The 21,533-nt window shown below is 61.0% G+C and overlaps 1 protein-coding gene across 3 annotated transcripts; it reads right to left on the reverse strand.

Annotated features, from left to right (window-relative positions):
* Positions 1-460: 460 nt before the first annotated feature.
* MFNG (MFNG O-fucosylpeptide 3-beta-N-acetylglucosaminyltransferase) lies at positions 461-19,432 on the reverse strand. 3 transcript variants are annotated; one of them, XR_009188360.2, is made up of 9 exons: positions 18,995-19,431; positions 10,673-10,721; positions 10,227-10,329; positions 9,623-9,776; positions 7,315-7,400; positions 5,560-5,725; positions 3,749-3,834; positions 1,162-1,301; positions 461-580 (listed from the first exon to the last, which is right to left on the reverse strand). XR_009188360.2 is itself a non-coding variant. In XM_071219051.1 (9 exons), the coding sequence occupies exons 1-8, from the start codon at positions 19,247-19,249 to the stop codon at positions 1,229-1,231; spliced, it is 972 nt and encodes a 323-aa protein (XP_071075152.1). In that variant the 5' UTR covers positions 19,250-19,432; the 3' UTR covers positions 461-580; positions 1,207-1,228. The 3 variants fall into 3 exon arrangements, 2 of the variants coding, with proteins under 2 accessions (XP_071075152.1, XP_004481159.2); XM_071219051.1 differs by having other exon boundaries at positions 1,207-1,301; positions 18,995-19,432; XM_004481102.5 differs by having other exon boundaries at positions 461-1,301; positions 18,995-19,430.
* Positions 19,433-21,533: the final 2,101 nt, after the last annotated feature.

The following is a 21,533-nucleotide window of genomic DNA, read 5'->3' on the forward strand; positions in this document are numbered from 1 at the left end:
AAAGGGCCACTGTGACAGACAGATCAAAGACCCTATCCCAGGGAGGTAGACTTGGCCCAGTGGTTAGGGCATCCATCTGCCACGTGGTTCGGGCCCCGGGCCTTCTTGACCCGTGTGGAGCTGGCCTGTGCGCAGTGCTGATGCACGCAAGGAGTGCCATACCGCACAGGGGGGTGCGCCCCTTGGGGGGAGCCGCCAAGCGCGGGGGAGGGTGCAGCCTGCCTAGGAGTGGTGCCGCCCGAGTGGAGGGCTGGCGCAGAGGGATGACACGGCTGGGGGAAGCACAGGTTCCCGGGCCCCTGATAGCAACAGAAGCGGACAGGGAGGATGACGCGGCGTGTGTACGCAGAGGACGGACGAACGGGGGGTGGGGAATCGATGGATAAATAAATCTTTAAAAAAAAAAAAGACCCTATCCCAGTCAGGGCTGTATGGAACAGAAAACCTGACCCAGAGAGGCTTAAACAAATAAGGATTTAATTTTCTTACAGATCTAGAAACTGGAGGAGACAATTGTGAATGATTGTCTTGTCCTTTCTTCATGGTAGCAAGGTGGCTGCCTCAGATCCAACCACTGCATCTACATTCAAAGCAGGATGATGGGCTATGAGGCTACAAAACCTTTCCAGAAGCCTCTCTATTGACTTTGCTTAGCTCACTCTGACCAAGCTGGGTCACATGGTAGCCCCTAACAGCAAAGGAAGCTGGGAAAGTGAGCAAAAGTATCACCACTATGGGCAGGGACCCATGATGATCCATCAGCTGGGTCTGGGCCTGCCGAGTTGCCAGACAAACTTGAGCTCTGTCTGCAAGGGCGTGGGGAGAGGGGAGGGAGCAGGACACTGGCTTAGCAGCAGCAATATCTGCTGCAGACCCTGCATCTTGCCTTTGTTCCTTGGGGGTCCCTTCAGTGGTCAGGGATCTGGCCAAGGGAGGCAGGGGCGCATGGCCCAGGGCCTCAGCTCCAGGGGAACAGCTGGGACCTTTCCTCCTCAAAAGTTAGGAACCCTGGGCCCCAGCCCGGCTCAGCCTTTGTCCAGCTCAGCCACTCAAGGCCAATGGGAGCCCCGGCCCTCACCTGCTCCACTGGCAGGTCCCCGGGCTGCCCAGCCCACCTCCCCGAGCTTCCACCCAGAACCCGGATGCCCAGCCAGGGACCACCTGCCCCAGAGCACGGCCAGGGGCCTCAGGACTGCCTCGGACCACCTTCGCCCAGCAGGTCAGCAGGTCAGGGTTCACTGGGCCACAGCTGCGGACACCAGGGCGTGTCGGGGTAGAGGAGACAATGGAGAGAACGAAACCTGCGGAAAGACCAGAAATGGTCGAGAGTCACCCTCCCCCAGCCTCAGCCCGCTGCGCGCCCTGGATTCACCCCAGGAGAAGCGCGGGTCCCAGAGACTTTCGGAGCAGGTTTCGCAGCCTCGCTGCTGTTGAATCGGGGCTGGCCTGTGCATTGTGGGATGGAGCAGCGTCCCTGGCCTCTGCCACTAGATGCCAGTAGCACTCCTCTCCCAAGATGTGACAATCTAAAAGGTCTCTAGATCTTGCTGAATGTCCCCTGGGGGGCAAATTGCCCCCAGCTGAGTGTCACTCGTTTTGAGAGCTTTCCGAGGCCAGAAAAGCCCCTAAGGATGCTCAGTCTTAGCCGGGCTGCCTGACCACAACTACCTGAGTCTCCAGGTGCTCCAGTCCCACCTGTGGATTCTAGAATCTTCAGCCTGGAGAGACTTCAGTACCAATTCTTAAGGCTCATGTGGGGACAGCCATGGCTTGCATACCTCCACTGACAGGAAGCTCACACCACCAGAAGGCAGCTCCTTTCATCGTGGGATTTTGACTTTTTTTTCTATTGAACCTCAACTCCGTTCCTGATAATGCCCAAGATGTTCCACGCAGCCCTCGGCCCCAGGACCCTGGAGCAGTGGTGAGCCTCTGCCCCACCGCCGACAGCCCCCCCGAGTCAGAGCCAAGGGTCCCAGCCCCCCCAAGAGGTGCCACACTTCATGCAAATCCAAAGGTCAGGCAGAGGCTCCCACCAACCCAGATGCCAGCCTGCCCCTCTCCTCTGCACTGTGGGCACCCCGGCCTCCTCGGCTTCCTGGGCCGGGCATCCTTCCCTCCTGCCGCCGGGATTTGCACCTGCTGTTCCAGCTGCCTGACCCTCCTCCTGCCCGCCCTGCAGGCCGCGACCTACATGCCACCTCCTCAGAGAGCCTTCCCCAACCAACCTCCAGACCCCGGTAAAAGTTAGGGCTCTCTTTTGGGGTTTTTTGTGTTTTTTTGTTGTTTTTTCATTTTTTTTCTCTGCCCTCCCTCTTGCCCCCCTCCCGCCCCTGTTGTCTGCTCTCTGTGTCCATTCACTGTGCGTTCTTCTGTGTCCACTTGCATTCTTGTCAGCAGCACCGGGAATCTGCGTCTTTTTTTGTTGTGTCATCTTGCTGCGTCAGCTCTCCGTGTGTGTGGCACCACACCTGGGCAGGCTGTGCTTTTTCGTGCTGGACGGCTCTCCTTACGGGGTGCACTCCTTGCACATGGGGCTCCCCTATGCGGGGGACACCCCTGAGTGGCAGGGCACTCCTTGCGTGCATCAGCACTGCACGTGAGCCAGCTCATCACACAGGCCAGGAGGCCCTGGGTTTGAACCCTGGACCTCCCGTGTGGGAGGCGGACGCCCTATCCGTTGAGTCGGGCTCTCTCTCATACTTCCCTGAGTGCCCACACTCCCCCTTCACTGCACATGTCCCCTGGAATCGCATCCCGTCTCCCTGTCATGGCAGCATCCTGGACCCCTCATCCCCTAGCACCCACTCTGACAAGTCGCTGTCCCTCAGGGGGGCCCAGAGCGCACCCCACCCCATCCTGACCACCCCGAGCCCCTGCTCATCCTCCCTAAGGAGGCTCCCAGCTCCCAGGTCCTCCACATGCCACTGGCCAGGGGCAGGAACAAGAGCAGAGGGGAGCTGCCGTGGGAGGGAGGAGCTCCCCGTGGGTGGAGGCATGCAAGCTGAAGCCAGCCTGCCGCTTGGCAGGGACGCTGGGAGGGGATCAAGCATCATTCCAGAGCTGGAGTGTTGGGCCCAGAGTCTGTGTCCTCCCCACTCCTCCAACCCCGCCCTCCAACCCCAGGAGCACAAGCCACGGTCGGCCTGCGGGGGCGGGGGGACCCGCACATCCCAGGCGGCGCTGGAAGACTGCTCCAGGCCAGCGGGGGCTGAGTTGAGGAGCGCAGATCTCCCCGTGACCTGTCTCGGGGCAGAACTGGAGGTGCCTGCATGGCACTTAAGCCCCCCTTCCAGCCCCTACCCACCTAGGAGAACCACTGAAGAGTACCAAGCAGCACAGAGGCTTGAAAAAGACCAAAGAACAACCCCCACCAGGGTCTGAAGTTCCACCCTCCTCTGAGCATCCTCCTTTGCTCGGGGAAGACATTTCAGTCTTCCAGGGGCTTCCAAGAACCCCCAAGAAGCAGGGCTGGGGAGCCCCTCATCCCTGATGTCCAGCCTCCTTATATTACAAAAGGGGTACTGAGGCCAAGAGAGGGCAAGGCACTAGCCCAAGGTCACACAGCAAGCCAGCAACAAGGCGGGACTGGAAAGCCCCCTCTCGCCACTCCCAGCTCTGCACTTGACATCAGCCCCAGGGACCCCGCCCACTCCCCTCCCCCCCATCCCTCCTCCCCCCCATCTTCGGATGCCTGGACTCGGCCCCCACTCCCCTCCCATCCCACAGTGTCAGACCCCAGACCCACCTGGACGGGTCCTCCTCGGGGGAGAAGGGGCCCTGCAGCTTAATGACATTGAGTTTCCCCTCAAAGACTCCGTAGCTGAGGGTGACCTGGGAGAGAGAAGAGCCGAGCGACGGAGCGTTAGGGTGCCCCGCTGCGGATCGCCACAAGGGGGCAGCCTTCGCGCACGCAGAGAAGGCACAGACAGCTCCCTCCCCGCCCGCCCACCTCTGCACCCGCCCCCCCGAGTGGTGGGCGCTTCACTGAGGAGCCCACCCCCCTCCCCAGTGGCACCTGCAGCCTGTAGGGCTCCCCCCGGAGTTCATTTCACCTGGGAGGCTAGGATGACACCTTCCTGCTACAGAAAGGAAACTGAGGCTGAAGAGGGGAAGTCACCTTCCCAGCCAGCTGCACACCTAGACGAGAACTGAGGTTTCCTAGGACTCGCTTTCGGGCCCTGGGAAATCCCTCCCACCCCGAGCCTCGCGTTCTGCTCCGCAGTGCGGAGGGGAGATGACCCTCAGCAGAGCAAAGGGGGTGGAGACTGTGGGCTTAGGGCCCCCCAGCCAGGGTGCAAGGCCCTCTGCCCTGTCATGTCCACGGGCCGCAGCTAGTTCTGCTCTCTGGGCCTCAGTTTCCCCTCTAAAATGAGGACAATGACTACATGTCAATATTGGGGAACCAGAGAGTGGAAGAGCCCCACCCCCCCGTGGTGCCTGGCACAGTGGGTGCTCAGGGACGACCTGCGAGGGTGCTCTGGTTTTGGCTGCCCCCTGCCCTTTCCTGGCTCCGGCCCCTCCCCTCTCGGGCCCCGTGGTCCTAATGGGACTCGACCCGCACCCCAGCTCCAGGCTAGCCCATCGATTCAGCTGGCGGAGGGCAGGCCAGTGACCTGAGCAGGCCAGCGGGCTCCAGCCTGGGCCCTGGGGGAAGAGAGCCCTGCGGAATCCTGGGGCAGCCAGCTCCCCAGCGTGGGGGTGAGCCTGCCTGAGGATGAGGCCAGCGAGGAGGGGGACGAGCGGGAAGACAGTGTCCCCGGAACCATCTGCGTGGCTAGACCCAGCCAGTCCTGCAAGCCGAGGCCTCAGCGTCTCCTGATGAGCCCGCGCTCTGTCTTTTTTAAGACCGTCCGGGTTGATTTTCTGTCACTTGCAGCCAAAAGAGGTCTGACTCACAGGTGGGCAGAAGTTTCCAGGGACCTGGCCAGCCAGGACCCTCCACGGGGCTGGGAACCCCTGGGTCGATGGGTGGCAGCTGTGAGCCACGCCAGCCTCACCCGGGAGCAGGTCCTTACCTGCCCAGGGTGATGGGGTCCCACTCCTCCCCCAGCCAAGCATTACGCCCAAGGGTCCCATTAAAGACCCGTTCCTTCCAGGTCACATCTGGGTTCGAATGACAAGCGGTGAGCAGGGGACAGGCAAGCTCAGACGTTGGAGAGGAGGCCTATGGGAAGTTCAGAAGGGCGAGCCTTTGGGGGCTGGCCTGGAGGGAGGAGGGGGTGGCCGGCTGGAGAGGGCAGGCAGTGAGCAGGCCGGAGGGAGCTTGAAGACAGCTTCGTCTTGTCCGTGCAGGTGCTTCAGGTGGCATTTGGGGACCATATCAAAAAACTTTAGCAAACACTGGAAGGGGCTGAGTCACTGAGGGCCTTTATGGGGTCCTTCACCACCTGAGCCTCGGTTTCCCCACTGGTAGGGGTTGGTCCAGGACCCACAATGGAGAGCCCCAGTTGGATGTCAATTACCGGGGACAGGGGCAGGCGAGACGCCGTGTTCTCCCAGCCTCACCGTCTCCCCCACGCCTTTCCCTTCCCACCCACCCAGCCACGGCCGACTCGCCTGCTGTGGGAGCTGGGCCGCGCCCAGCAGCTGCAGGGTCTCCAGGTGCGAGTGGAAGAGGGGGCTGGAGCGCAGGCGGCCGCCCAGCTTACACTCGACGATGTAGCCCACGGTGCAGTCGTCCGGCAGCCGGATGAGGGCGGATGTGTCCACGAAGCGAGGGCCGCTGGGGGACAGAGGTGTGCTGTGGCCAGTGGCCCAGGCCCTGGTCACCCAGAGCCCTCCCCGTCTCCCAGGACGCCTCTCCCAGGCCTCTCGCATGAGCACCGTGTGACCCCAGGCAAGCCGGGGACCCGGCCTCAGTGTCATCGTCTGTGAAATGGGGATGCTAATGGCCTCACCCCCACAGGCTGCTGTGGGGATCAAAGGGAGGAACAGTGGAGCTAAGCCCCTTATAAATTCATCCTTTCCTTCACTCCCTTTCTTTTCATTCATTCATTCATTCATTCATTCATTCACTGCTGAGCATCTACTGGGTAGTAGATCTGTGCAGGGGTGAGGCTGCAAAGAGAAGAAAGAAACACTTCCTGCCCTCCGCAGCAGCGCCTCTTCAGGGGAGAGCCAGACAGACGGGCAGACCGAGCAGGAGGGCTGGCCCTAAATCAGGGAAATGCTTCTTTCTGAGGGAGGAACTGAGTCCCAGACAAGGGAAGCTGCCTGCACACACCCATCCGTGCCCCTGGGAGCAGGGCTGCCTGGGACGGCTGGGCAGGTTGCCCCCTGCACAGGGTGCCTGGCCGAGGGGTGAGTGGGTGTGGAAACCCAGGCTGTGTGCCCGCGGGCCGCACCTGCCCAGAGGGCATGCCTTTCACGAATTCTCGAGTAGGAGGGCAGGAGCCCTGGTGGGGACACCCAGGCACAGGAATGACCTCTGGTCGCGTGGACAGGCCTGCTGGGGACACGCTCCCCACTCTGCAGTGAACCCCTCCCCGTGCAGGGCAGGGCAGGATGGCGTCGTTGCTAAGCTCACAGGCCTTGGAGCCAAACCCAGCGGCTAGGTGACCTTGACCCAGTCACACACTTGACCTTGTAGAAACACGCTCCCCTGTGCTGTGATGCTCTTGGTGAAGCATAAGGCCTGGCTCAGGGTCAACCCTCAATACCAGGCAGTGACCACAGAGGTCATTACGATAATAACAGCCCATCGGCAGCAGGCCAGGCCTTTGCTGCTGCTTTTCCAGAACGCCGGCATCCCCCACCCTCATTCTGCATTCCCAGGGCTCCCACTGCCTCCAGACCCCCCTCATCTGGGGCCCTCTAGAACAGAAGCTCAGTGCTCTTCCAGTTCAAAAGCCACCTCTTCCAGGAAGTCTTCCCTCCCTCCCCAACAGATGACCTTCTCCCTCCCCTGAGTGCCCCCACACTTGGCCTGCCCCTCCCCTGTGGCTCCGGCAGGGTCAGAAGGGGCCGGGCTGTGAACAGGAGCTCAGGCTGGCTTGCTCAGCACCCACCAAAGGCCAGCCCAGACATTTTCTCATGTAATCCTTACAACCACCACTGGCTGTCCTAGGATCAGGCCCATTTAACAGATGAGGGGACCGAGGCCCCTGCAGGCCACGTGACTTGTGTTCCTGAGGGTGAGCTTCCCGAGGGCAGGGTGGCAGGCGCTTGCTCACCACTAACCCCGGTGCCTGGCTCGGATGCCGCGAATGAGGGGCAGTTTCTCCCGAGCCGGCTCGCAAGCCCTCCCGCTGCAAAGGCCCCACGCACACCAGCAGCCGCCCACCCCCTGCCCACCTGTGGGTCTCTGCTCACCTGGCCCACGGGACCATCTTCAAAGCCAGTTTGCGGTTGATGCAGAAGCCGGCGCCCCCAGTAGCGAACCAGAACTGTACCAGCCTCTAGGGGAGAGGCCCAGGGGGTGGGTGAGACTGGGGAGTCAGGGGCAACGGCCAGGCCAGCCCTCACCCCCAACTAGGTGGCTTAAAAGCTCATTTCACACCTCTCTAGCGCCTTGCCACAGCCTGGCATAACTATGCCCATTGTACGGATAAGGAAACGGAGGCCCAGCATCACATAGGGATTAAGAACGGTGGGACGCCCATCAGCCCTGAGGCTGTCTGGTTTCCAGTTAAAGGGAACTGTGTTGCATTTGCCCATACTGTCCCCGTTCCCTGGAGAAACGCCTCTGACCCTCTCCCTGTAGTTCTGGAGCAGCTGCCAAACCCAGCACCCGCTCTCCCAGGCCCCAGGGGTGGGTGCCCAGGCACAGTCCATCGCGAAGCCCCGCCCCCAGCCTGTGATTGGCTCACGATGGGCGCGTGGCTCGGGCCAGCCTGGGTCCTTCCTGAGCTCACGCTGCAGACTCTGGGAAGAGGCGCTCCCCAAGGTGGCAAGGCGGGGGCTGCCGTCCAGCCCCCCGCACCTGCCCACACCTGAGGATGCTCTTCTGCAAAAGGAGAGAATGAGGGTCTCCAGGAGCAGAGACAGGCAGGCCTGGGAGCCCCCAGCCTGCCACGTGGCAGTCCCTGGTCTAAACCAGTTTCTGGCCCTGCCAAACATCACCTCCGGCCAAAGCCCCTCCCCTCCTCGGAGAGGCCCCGGAATTCACACGTGAATTCTCTAAGGCTGGGGGGAAACGCCTTATCCTTTCGGCTGCCCTATCTCTGGGTCTAATGAATGCATATGGCTGCCACCTCCCAAGGACGCAGTCGGTGCTTAATCAATGCGTGATGCGCTGGGCTGAGTTATCCGCCATGATGCAGGCTGGAGCTGCGCCCTCTGGGGGAAGGAAGCCTCAGCCTCCTCTGGAAGCCGAGGAACCTCTCCGGGCCTCAAAGTTGCCACCAGTGAGCACAAAGGTCTGCTCCAGTCCTGAAACCCGGTGGCCCTCCAGCCCAGAGGTGGCCCCTGCCCAAGGCCCCGCTTAGCTTACTTCTGCAAACACTGCCCTTCGAGCGAAAGGCCAGGGCTCGACAAGGCAGAATCAGCAGGTTCCCGGAGGACCTGACCCGCGGCAGGTGCCCAGTGAAGGAACTACTGTGCGGGCAGCCCGGCTCCCCGGTGACTACAGCAACGACGACAGCGGTAACAGGACATGCACCCACACCGGGCACTGCCGGAGCCCAGCCCCAAGCCCAGAGCCGAGGGCCATGCCCACCTCCTCTCCCCCAGTCCTTCCGGCACCGGGTCCCACACAGACGCTGCAATGCTGAGCTGGTCCCCCTTTGCAGGCAGGTGACCGAGGCTCAGAAGTGAAGTCACTCGTCCAAGCCCCAGCTGGATCTCAAGCCAGCGCTCTTGCTCCCCTGGCTGTCCCAGCCTCGAGGACACTTTTGGGTTCTGATACACTCCAGGACAGAGTCCTGGGGTTCCGCTGGGAGTGCACCAAGAAGGGCGTTCGTCCACATCATGGGGGCGGGGCTGGGCTCAGCAGGCCGCTGGACGTGCAGGGGACGGACACGGCTCGGAGACGAAGGCTGCACCGAGGGGGACACCGACCACCTCCCCTCACCGCGTCTCATGTGCCAGGTCCCGTTGCAAATACTGGAGAGGTGACTTCATTTAATTCTTCCATCAACTACTCTATGACATGGGGACTGTGTCGCCTCTGTTTGACATATGGAAATTGAGGCACAGGGAGGCTAGATGACCTCATCACAGGTCATGAAGCCAAGAGATGGCAGTCCCAATTTATCAAGCGCTGAGCCTCAGCCTCAGGCAAGCTGCGTGCGCAGCGGCGAGGGACCAGGGCCATGTGGGGACCTGGGAAGCCCTTGGCTCACCTAGAACCAGCTGGCACCCACCTCTAGGCCCCACGGCTGCTGGCCCAGGACCCAGAAGCACGTTAATTAGGCTCAGAGGCCGATCCGCTTCCAAAAAGTAAGCACTTGTGTTTTCTGCTCTTTTTCCCTAATGAAGCGGGTGGCAGACTGCAGGGGAAGCGCCCACAGTGCACCCCGCTTCTGCTCTAGGTGCCTCTGGAGAGGGGACCCTGACCCGTCACTTCCCTGGGGCTAGGGGGCCTGGGCCACCCCAACACCGGGAGCCCTGTGGGTCCTAAGGGCAGGCCGCCTGCCCCACCACCCGGTGGCCGAGCGCCCAGGGGGAAGCAGGGACCCACCGTGCGGTTGCGGGGCTGCGGCTCCGCTGCGTGGATCGGCCGGTTCAGGCTGGGCCTGCCCACGTAGACGTCCCGGGCCGGCGGGAGGGTGGCCAGCAGCCGCAGCAGCGCCCGCGGGTTCACGTAGTTGTCGTCGTCCACGTGACAGAACCACCTGCACGTGGGGTTGAGGAGTCTGGAGGGTTCCCGGGGCCAAGGGCGCTCACCCCAGAACCCCACCCCGCACAAGGCTGCCAGTCCCAGCTTTGACCATGCCCCACGGCGTACAAACGGCCACGGGAGGGGGCGAGGCAGGGCTGACATTTAGAGGCGTCTTCTGCAAGCGAGGGAGGAAGTTATAAGCAGGCGAAGCCCGAGACTCAGAGATGTTAAGACATTCATCCAAGGTCACACAGCCAGCACATGGCAGGGTCTGAATCCAATGGTCTGGCAGCCCACGGCACAGTGCCTGCCCGGGGGCTGGGTGGGTGCACCCAGGCCCCGGGAGGCCCGGCTTGGTCACATTCCCTGCCCAGACCACTTCACTCTTTTGACCTGACATCCTTCGCAGGAGCTGGCCTGAGGCAAAGGCCACTCCTGTCCCCAGAGACCTGGGCACACTCACTTCAGCCCGCTGGCCAAAAAGGCATCGAACTCAGCAGCCATCTTGCAGGACAGGGCCGGGTGGCTGTGCTCTGCCGAGCAGTTGGTGACCACCAGGTGGGGCCCTGGAGAAGGGAGGAGGGGTCAGGGGCGCCAGCCAGAGCCTCCCACCGCCCTGCACCCTCTGGGAACAGAGAGCAGGGCCAGGCCTCAGAGCACCTGGAGCGGCCCAGCCACCACCAGTTTACAGACGGGGAAACTGAGACCCAGGGGCCGACCTGCCCAGGACCACCGAGCCAACTGACAGTAGACTGCGCCTCGTCCAGCGCAGCCCCTCCCCACACCCCGTTTCCAGGGAAGAAGCTGCTCTCTCCTGGACAAAGGGGGCTCCCCAAGCCAGGGGGCAGCCACCCCTGTTTTTCCTGGCAACAGCTGTGCCCCCACCCCACCCAGGCCAGGTCGCGTTACCCAGTCTCTCCTGGAGGCTGTCATCCGGGCTGTCGGTGAAGATGAAGGTCTGGGGAGGAGACAGGGTGTCAGGGCCCAGCCAAGCCCCCCTGGACTGCCCGTCCCCTCTCAGCGATGCACACACGCCCTCTAGCACACCCCTTTAGGACCAGAGGCCTTTCTCAGCCGCCCACCCCCCACAGGGCAGTGCCGCATCTACCCCAGCCCGCCACGTCCCACACTCGTCCCCTTTACACGCTGGCACCCACTGGCCCATATGACACACTCCTGGCAGAATCACACCCGCCGCCTCCCCGTTCCCCGCCACACGCACACTCCAAACCTTCGCAGTCACGCCTGGCCCCTCCGCGGCCACACCCCGGCACCCCACACCGCTTAGGCCGACGGCCCCACTCAAGCTGCACGAAGCGCCCGGGCGAGTGCAGAGGTCCCGGAGCCTCTGGGAAATGTCCCCTCCTTCCAGGCCCCGCGCTCCTCCTTAGAGGCAGAGAGGCCTGAGGAGCAGCGAGCTCGGGGCCTGGCGCCTCCCTGCCCCGCCTGGCCCCCGGCGGCCCTCGCCAACCCTGAGGCAGGGGTTGCAATCTGTCCCCTTCACAGGTGACTGCACTGGGCCTCAGGGACAAAACGAGTCAATCCAAGTGCCAGGCCGTCACTGGAACCCGGGGGCCTTGAACTTCCCCCTGCCACCTCCCAGGCGGGAGAAGCCACTCGAGCCCTAAATAAGCCGACCGCACGCTCCGGACGAGCGCAGACACGGGGCAGATCCCCCAGGGCAGCGCGTGGGCAAGACGAGGCCGGGGTGCGCCGCGCAGCCCCGTCCCCGCTGCCTTCCCAGCATGCTTTGCTTTGGCAGATCTGCGGCCGGAAGGTGAAGTCGCCGTTGGCAGACACCAGGCGTCACCGGGCGTCTGTCGTCCTACTTGCCCCCTTCGTTTCCCTTAGTCAGGGGGGAAGTTCCTTTGGAGCAAGGGGACCGTGGCAGGGCCAGACTCACGCCAACAGCAAGGGCAGCCCTGCGGCCGGGGACCTCCGCCCTCCGCGAGCTGGAGCCCGACTCCCGCCCCTTGCACCGCGGGCATCCGGCCTTCCCCCACCGACCTGACTTCGCTTCCCTCTCCACCCCCCGCCACACAGGGGCCAGAGTGGGTGACCGGGCCCTCCCTGGCTCCATGCCCCACCCGGCCGTGTACCCGCCCCTCCCCACGTGCTCAAGTCCTCCCTGACACCCCCTCTCCCCCCAGGGCTTGCCACCTGCTGCCCCGTGGCCAGAGGGTCTCCTCTCCTGCTCCAGCAAGCCTTCCCCCTGCTTCAGTGCTCCCAAAGCTTTCCCCAGCCGCCCACTGCCCCTCACAGCCCCTCCTCTCCTTAGAGGAGCCAGGGGTGCTGGCTGCCCCCCTGCTAGGAGGTGACAGCCACGGAGCACGCGTAACCATCTGTCAAACTACTACGTTCGATGAATGAATGAGCGATGAATGAACCAGCACACATAAATGTAGTGGTTATTCAGTACAAGTTGTAATGGGATTTACCTAACTGGAACCTAGGTCCTTGGAATCTGAATTCCACCTGTTCATATCCCCGAAGTGAGGTCATACAGCCCGTAAGGCTGGAAATGTCACCCACAAACGCATTTTAATTCAAACAATCTCTTTATGTTATTGAGGCTGAGAGAAATAAGCCATGGGATAAAATTTGTCTTGACAGTTGAACCAGTGAGTAGCTTTAAGGAAAAATAACAATAGCAGCTAGGTAATGAGTCTTCTGGTCTACCAGGCTCAGGGCTGAGGGCTTCTACATGCTGCAGATATTATTGTTTGCCTCATGTCACAGCTGAGGAAAGAGAGGCCAAGGAGGTTAAGTGACTCACCGAGCTAGTGAGTAGCGGAGCTGGGATTTGAACCGAGGCTGTCCAGCCCCAAAGCCCTGCTCTCAACTGGCTCGGCCTGCTATGGGGTGACAGTATAGCACAGGAGGTGTAAGGAAATGGCAAAAGTCAGGTCATGTCAGTGACAGCACTTGGGAAACTCAGCTTTACCTCTCACAGGGGAGGCCTGGTGGTCAAGAGGGAGCGCAGGAGAGAAAGAGGAGAGACACAGACAGAAGTGGCCAGCCGGGGCCGGGGCTAACACCCGTCCAGCCTGACCCAGCGTGTGCCAAGCCTCTGGGCAGTCCAAGCAGGTCCTCCTATCCATCAGGCATCCCGAGGGCCTCCCGTCATCTAGACTGCCCTGCCCAGGGCTGGGGACAACTCTGACCCCTTCCCAGTGAGGAGCCAAGAGGAGACAGCCTCCCCGGACCCCCAGCCACCACTCAGGCCACACCCACGGCCCACCCCTCTCCTCCCTCCAGCTGCAATCTGCCCATCAGCTCGGCCACAAAGCTTTCCCTCCTTTCCAGGAATCAGCCCTTCAGATCACAGCAGTCCCTGCCTTGAGCCTCAGTTTACCCACCTGCAAAATGGGGGTTAGAGGCAGCTGTGAAAATAAAGCAAGATAATGTGTGTGAAAGAACAAGGAAGAGTTGGGCAGTGAAGCTTGGCTCAGCTCCTTGTAACTCAGGGGAAACTGAGGCTCAGGAGGCCAGAAGGAAAGACACCAGGGTTGGGCGCGGGGGGGGGGGGGGGGGAGGGACCAGGCCTTCTTCTAAGCCACTGTCACCTCTCGCTGGACATGGCAGCATTACCTTATTGCCAGAACACTGCCTTGCGCCCTAAAGCCTGTCTTCAGATAACACTAACACCTTCTGTGCTCCCCACTGTCCCTGGGGTAAAGGTCAGCCTCCTAAGTGTGGCCGAGAGAGCCATCATGCTCCCCGCCCCTGCTCAGCCTCATCTCATCATTTCCGGCCCCACCCTGGGGCTTCTCAGCCTGAAGGGCTTTCAGTTCCCCAAACATGCCCTCAACTTCCCCCTCTGGGCCTTTGTCTGTGCTGTGCCCTCTTCCTGGAACGCTGCCTCCCTGCCCTCTGACTCCCAGCTAGGTATCACCTCCTCCAGGAAGTCTTCCTGTCACCCGTCCACCTGCCATTCGCTCCCCAGCCTCCTGTTCCTATGTGGGAGCAACCACGCGCCACAGAGATGATCTCTTGGTCTCCCCCGCCATGGGGCCGGTCCGACTGGTCTCCTTGCCCTGGAACTTGGCTTCCATCAGGGGGCCTGGGCAGTGCCCGCTCTTCTTGATCTGCCTCCCACTGTCACATGCAGCTGACGCTGGGGTCCCTGGATTGCCTGGGGGGAAATGTTGGCAGGCCCGAGCCCAGGCCCCCTTCTCCATCCACCCATTTCCTTGGCGACGCCCTCAGCCTCTCAGCTCTAAACACCATCAATAAGCTAGAAGCTCCCATTCACACTTTTCTCATTAGCCGGTTCTCGCCTGAACGCCCAGCTCCCAATCCCGCTGCAGCAGGACGGTCTCTGGCACCATGGACTGAGTTCCTACCTCCATGGCACGTGGCAGCTCCCCCTTCCCTCCTGCCAGGTCCCAAAACCTGGGAGTTGCCGGTGGCTTGTCTCTTTCTCAAGCCCCACGGACAGCCTGCCTGCCAAGGCGGTCAACCCAACTTTCCAATTTTCGGGATGCTACCTCTCCCTCCACCCCCGCGGCCATTCAACCCCCCCATCGTCACCTCCCACCTGCTCCTCCGCAGTCACCTCCTCCCCGCCCTGCTCCACCCCCCACCCCAAGTCTGTTTCCAACACAGCCCCTAAGGGATCCTATAGAATCTAAGTCAGGCCTTCCCTGTCCAGCTCCCGGCACCTAACAACTAGCAAATAGTGGAACCCTCTCGAGTTTAGAGCCTGGGCCAAATAGGGAAACAATTCAGGGAGTTTGTTGATGAAAACCAGTTCAGAGCTACTCTATATGCTGCTGGGTCCAGTTCTATGACATGCTGGAAAAGACAAAACCACAGGGACAGAGAAAAGAGCTGAAGTTAGCACGGCTTCTGGGGGGAGAGGGAAAGCATGAGTAGGCGGAGCACAGAGCACATCTAAGGCAGTGAAACTATTGTGTGGTACTGTAACAGCAAGTACATGACATTTGTCAAAACCCACAGAACCGGGGAGCACAAGTAGCTCGGGAGCTGAGCGCCTGCTCCCCGTGAATGAGGTCCCAGGTTCAATCCCTGGTACCTCCTAAAAAAAATTTTTTTAAGCCCACAGAACTGAACAATGCAGTGAACCCTAACGCGTTAGTTAATAATAATTCATCAATATTGGTTCATCAACCTTGAAGACATCGTGTTGAGTGCATAAGCCAGACACAAAAGTACAAATATTTTATGATTTATATGAAATAATTAGAATATGAAAATTCATAGAGGGAAGCAGATTTAGCTCAACTGACAAAGTGTCTGCCTACCACATGGAAGGTCCAGGGTTCAAATCCAAGGCCTCCTGGCCCGTGTGGTAAACTAGCCCACACACAGTGCTGACGCGCACAAGGAGTGCCGTGCCTCGCAGGGGTGTCCCCCACGTAGGGGAGCCCCACGCGCAAGAAGTGTGCCCTCAAGGAGAGCCGCCCCACACGAAGAAAGTACAGCCTGCCCAGGAGTTGTGCTGCACACAAGGAGAGCTGATGCAGCAAGACGACGCAACAAAAAGAGACACGGATTCCTGGTGCCGCTGACAAGGATGTAAGCGGACACAGAAGAACACACAGCAAATGGACACAGAGAGCAGACGACTGGGGGTGGGGGGAGGGAAGGGGAGAGAAATAAAAATAAATAAATAAATAAATAAATAAATCTAAAAACAAAGAATTCATAGAGTCAGAAACTAGCACACAGGTTAGCAGGGGCGGTTAGTGGGGAATGGGGAGGCAATGCTGAATGGGCTCAGAGCTTCTGTCTGGGTGATGGAAGAGTTTCAGGAGTGGACAGTGGTGATGGGAGCACAACATTGCACAGGTAATGACCAGCACCAGGGTGTATACTTGAAAGTGGGTGAAATGGGAAATTTTATGGTGTGTCTGTTACAATACAAATTTCTGAAAAACCCATAGAACTGTACAGTACAAAGAGTGAACCTAAATGCAAATTATGGACTTTAGCTAATAATATAATTATAATAATATTGGTTCATCAGTTATAACAAAGGTGCCATACTAATGCAAAATGTTCAGAACAGGGAAAGCTCTGTGCGAGAGGGGGTGGCTGTACGGAAACCCCGAACTTTCTGCATGATTTTTCTATAAATCTACAATGGCACTAAAAAATAAATAATTTTTTAAATGAGAAAAAAGTGCTGGTTCATCAACTGTAACAAAGATGGGAATCCTGTATTTTCTATACAATTTTTCTGTAAACATAAAACTTCTCTTCTAAAAGTCTATTAAGGGGGAGCAGAGGTGGCTCAAGTGGTTGAGCACCTGCCTTCCACACAGGAGGTCCCGGGTTCAGTTCCCAGCACCTCCTGAAAAAAAACAAAAACGAGGGAAGTGGACTGGCTCAATTGATAGAGCATCCGCCTACCATATGGAAGGTCCAGGGTTTGATAACCAGGGCCTCCTGACCTGTGTGGTAAGCTGGCCCACACGCAGTGCTGCCGCGCACAAGGAGTGCCATGCCACGCAAGGGCGCCCCCACATAGGGGTGCCCCACGTGTAAGGAGCGTGCCCTGCAAGGAGAGCCACCCCATGTGAAAAAAGCACAGCCTGCCCAGGAGTGTCACTGCACCCACAGAGAGCTGATGCAGCAAGATGACACAACAAAAAAGAGACGCAGTTTCCCAATGCAATGCAATGCAAGCAGACACAGAAGAACACACAGAGAGCAGACAACGGCGGGGGCGGGGGCAGGCAGGAAGAGAAATAAATAAAATAAATCTTAAAAAACAACAACAACAAAGAACAAGATAAAAAAATGAAAAACCAACTCAGGGAAGTCAGTGTGGCTCAGTGGTTGAGCACCGGCTTCCAATACGTGAGGTCCCAGGTCCAATCCCCGGCCCCCAGTACCTCAAAAAAAAAGTCTATTAATTGATTTGATTTTTAAAAAGTCTATTAAACGAAAAAGCAAAACAAAACTAGTTAGAAAAAAATAGGAATAAATGAGCATGTGGTGGTGGTGTGGGGAGGAGGGGCTGGTGGCTGGGAGGAAAAGGCGGGGAGGGCCCCTTCTGGGGAGCCCTGGCCCGGGGGTCCCTGAGGCTGGTGGCTTCTGTCCCTGAGAAGCCTCAGGCTGGCACAGACGGGGGCAGAGCATGCCTCTGAGCTGAGGGCTGGATTTGGTTTGCTTAAGGAGGGGTCCGACAATGGTTAAAACCTCACAGGCCTCAGTAAAACAAAGGGAGACGCAGAGGGGAGGGGGGCCGGGGCAGCAGGGGAGGGGGCAGGGGACCATCTGCTGCAGAGGAGGGGAGCTGTGGGCCCCGTCACCCCGAGGGCCCTGGGGAGGAGAAAGGCTCCCCTCGAGCAGAAAACACACCGCCCCCAGCCCACCCCCCCAGCCAGGGACAAAGGCCAGGGCACGAGCCCCAGCCTGCCACAAAGGCCCACCTGCCACCAGCCGTCCTTAACCAGCCGGGGCGGGCGCCCAGCGCGGAGTTAACCAGCTCGGGTCCGCTCCCGCCAGCAGAGCGCCACGAGGCCCCAAGGCCCCGGGAGACCCTTTTGTCCTTCATGCACATGGGGAATCTAGGGTGGAAAGGGGGCAGGACCCAGCCGTGGGTCCAAAGGGTGGCGGGCGGTGGGGACCCAGATGGGGGTGGCAAGAGTGGGTCTCCAAGCTTCCTCATCTGAGCATCCTCTCTTTCAACTCTGCCTTACAAGACAGGGTTTCTAGGCTCTGCCCTTTGCACTGGGGTGTAACGCTGACTTCATCTTCTGCCTCTGCTGGACCGTGCCCAGCCTCAGTTTCCTGGCCTGTAAAATGGGGCTGTTGACACCTCCCGCTCGGGGTGCATGCGAGGGTTAAATAGAGTGATCTGCGGCCCCCTAGAAGCTGAGCAGCCAGCAGGTGGTCCCTGGCTGCCCGCTGGCCCCTGGGATGGAGCTCTAACTGCACCCCTGTTCCCAGCCCAGCTGGACGTGGGGAGACAGGGCAGGAGGAGTGACAGGGCGAGGGGCACAGGATGCAGAAGGGCCTCTCCCCTACTTGCCTGGCCCTGCCTCCACCCAGGCTGGCAGCCCGAGGACCCCGCCCGGGGCCTGTCACCCACTGGGCCTCAGGGCGATGCTGGCGAGTGCTTCCTCCTCTCGGCCTTGGTTTCCTCATCCGGGGCAAGGGCACCAAGCGGTGATCAGAGACGAGACAGGAAAGGCCTCGGCCACATGCTCGAGGCCATAAACAGGAAGGACTGCGGGGAGGGCCGGCCTCCGCAGCTTCCGCGGAGGCACCAGGATCTCCCCAGACGGGCGGCTCTGCAGGGCCCTTGGGGAAGCACCTGGGGTGCTGGGGTGCTGGGGCCGGCTGGGCAAGGGTGGATCCCGGGTGGGACAGGTTCAGCGCCAGGAACTGGGGAAGGGGACCCCATCCCCGGGAGGCCCTGGCCTTGTCCTTGGTCTTCCAGGAGCCCCCTCCAAAGCCTCGCGTCCTTCCCCCGAGCCTGCCCCGCCACCCCTCTGCCCGCCCCAGGGGTGGTCCCCACCATCCCGAATCACGGGCAGTGCCTGAGGGCCCGGGGTGCAGGGAGGGGGAGAGTGGTGCACCTCCCGTCACCTCTCTCCTCTGGTGGACACATCTGACGTGGACACTGGCTCCGTGCACGGGGGTCCCTCACCCCACCCCCACCCCCACCTCTTGCCCACCACTGCCTCAGCCACCACCAGCACGGCACACACCCCTCCCTCCCTGGAATCAGCCCCACAGGAAACCAGCGCGGGAGATGCACCACCAGGGCAGCCGAGCACGGGGCAGGGGTGCCAGGAAGCCCACAAGGGCACTCGCCCTGGGCCCCCTGCCCGTGCAGCCCCACTAGCCCCTCCTCCGCCGGGAGCTGCCAGCCTCCCCCCCCCCAGTTCTCCACCCTCCGGGCGGGGGCAGACACGCGGCATGTGGCACCTGGGATGGGGACCGCTGGGCCCCGGAGCCTGCCAGGGTCAGGGCCTCCCGGAGACGTCTGTCCCAGCTGCCCAGCGCCCACCACTGCCCCCAGTGCCAGGCTGGGCAGGGGTGAGCAGGAGGGAAGCCTCCGAAAGAGGCAGAGGATACAGAAGCCCCCGGGGAGGGGACCGGGAGGAAGGGGGAGCGGGCAGCTGAGCCCAGGCTGGGCAGGGGGCAGGCGGCTTCTCCCTCCAGCGCCAGGGACCCCAGCCCAGGGGAAAGGCCACCGGGGGCCCCCAAGCCAGGGGCCACGCCCAGGGCCGGCGGTGGCTCGCTCGTCACCTGCTCCTTGGTCCTGGAGACCCACGTGTCCAGCAGCAGCTCCAGGCGCGAGTGGTGGAAGGCGCGGGTGGTCTTGACCGCGATGAAGACGTCGCGCAGCTGCGGCGCGGGCGGCCCGGGGCTCGGCAGGCTCGGCTCCGGGGTCTCGCGCAGCCCCCCGGCGGCGGGGCTCCAGCGGTAGCGCAGGGACAGCAGCCCCGTGCACAGCAGCGTGAGGAGGGCGCCGGCCAGGCCGCGGAGCAGCCGGCACTGCATCGGCCCTGGGACCCCAGAGAGCTCAGCCCCCAGCTCCCAAACGGACGGGGAGGGGGAGCCGCTCGGGCGGGGGCGCCCGCCGCGGCATCGGGGGCGGCGGGGCGGGAGCGGAGGGAGGTGGCGCTGCAGCCCGGGGGCCCGGCCTCCACCTGCTCCGCGGCCTCCCCGCCTGCCGTCTGGGGGCCGCCCGGCCCCGCCCCGCCTCCAGCGCAGCCCGAGGGGTGGGGCCAGGCCAGGGAGCCCCAGAGGTGGCTGGGGAAGAGGCCCCGGCTGGAGGGGCAGCGCCTGCCCTGCCAGCTGCTGCGGTGGGCGGTGGAACAGCAAATCCTCGGGGCGGGACGGAAGGGAGGGGCACTAGCCTTCCCGCTCCCCGAGACCTGTCAGCTTGGCACCGCGCAACCCCCCTTCTCTTCCCCAGCCCTGCTCTAGCCAGCCTCCCAGCTTTTGTTCACTCGCATCTCCTCCTGGGTGCTCTTCCCCGCGCCCCGCTGTGCTCACACGTTCCCTCCACCAGGCTTAATTCTACTTGGAATAAACTCTATTAAGGCTCGGATTAGGGTTTCCCTCCTCCAGGAAGGCTTCCTTGATGCTCATCCCTCCCCATCCCCCAACCTCTGGGGCTCCCACAGTAGATAATTCGGTTCCTTTAGGCTTTCCAACAGAGCTGGGATATTGTTCCCAGTTTACAGCAAAGGTGCAAAACGATCTCAGATGATCCAGCAACCCTGCCACGGGGTCTCTGGCCCCTCCCCTGGCCCACAGAAGGCTCTCTGAGGACACTTGTTTGGCTGTGGGCCTCCTCATGTCCCAGCCAGGCCAAGAGAGAAAGGGCCTTCTCCAGCCACCAGCTACCTCGCTGGGCTCACGGCCAGGCAGGTCTCGTCCCTCTGCTCAAACCCTGCATTGTCTCCCGTCTCTCTCAGAGCAAAGGCCAAAGGTGCAACACCAGCTGCCACCCCCAGCCCCATCTCCTCCCCTTGCTCCCTCCATGCCACACCCACCACAGGACCTTTGCACTGGCTGTGCCCCCTCTACCTGGAGAGATCTTTCCCCAAGGACCCACATGCCTTGATCCTTCTCCTCTTCTTGGTCTTTACACAAATGCCGCCCTCTCTTTAAGGCCCTCCCTGACCACTTTATCTAACTTGCAACCCCTTGCCCCCTCCTTCCAGCCCCCCAGGCATGTCCCTCCTGACCCCCTTCTCTGCTGTGTTTTTCTCCATAGCACTTTTCATCTTCCAGCATCCTGTGTGTTTTACTTATTGTCTGTTCTTCTCATGACAATGTCAAGGCAGGGCTTTCTTCTTTTCAAATCAATGAAACCCCAGTGCCTAGAACTGTGTCTGGTACACAGTAGGCGCTCAATAAATATCTGTTCATTAAATGCACGAAAGTACCAAATGGCTGCCCTGCATTAGGACTGGGGGGAGGGAAGGAAGCGCAGCCCTTGTGACTCCCGGGCCAGGCCCCTCTCAACCCATCTCTGGGCAGTGTCACCAAGGGACGAGCCCAGGCCTCCTGCCTTACAGGCTAGGGTCCAATTCCGACCAGGAACTCCCTGCTGTGTGACTCTGGGCAAGTTATTTCATCTCTCTGTGCTCTGCATTTATCGTCTTTAAAATGGGGACAAATATGACGGGACGAGGATTATAAAATTAGTGTGGGCTTCTCTGTGCCTTTGGAAAGGCGGGTACCTCACAGGGACCAGACGAAGGTGGTGAGCGGCTTGGCTTAGCATCTTCACTGGACCCACCTGTCCACAGGCCAGACACAGGACCAGGTCCCCGGGGGAGGCTGTTGCCCAAACGAGCAAAGCCTGGTCCCCACCCGGGGACCCCACGGCCCTCCCCGGAGACGGCTGCACAGACACCATCCTGCAAGAGGCACAGCCCAGGAGCAGTCCCTAATGCTGGCAGAACCAGGTGGGCTTCATGGAGGTAGTGTGTGAACAAGCCATCAAAGAACAGATAAGATTTAGGTGGGAAGAGCTGCTCAGCTGGGGCAGGAGAGTCTACACCCAAGAAGTCCCAGGGCAGCAAGGGAGGGAGATTAGCCTGACTCCTGGACAGCGGGCTTCACCCATCCCCAGGGAGCACCCTTGTCACTAGGGTGCAACTACCCAGGCGCCGCCCCACCCTGGGCTTGGGCTGGGGGTGGCCTCCGGCCCCCAGCCCAGGCCCCTCCACTTTCCCTGCTGTTCCCCCGGAAGAGCTGAGGTTCCCTGAGCGGTGGCTGTGTCCGGGCCACTCGCCCCGCCTGGCTGCTCCCCCAGCCAGCACCAGCT

Source organism: Dasypus novemcinctus, chromosome 12 (genome assembly GCF_030445035.2).
Source record: "Dasypus novemcinctus isolate mDasNov1 chromosome 12, mDasNov1.1.hap2, whole genome shotgun sequence".
Lineage (NCBI taxonomy): Eukaryota > Metazoa > Chordata > Mammalia > Cingulata > Dasypodidae > Dasypus > Dasypus novemcinctus.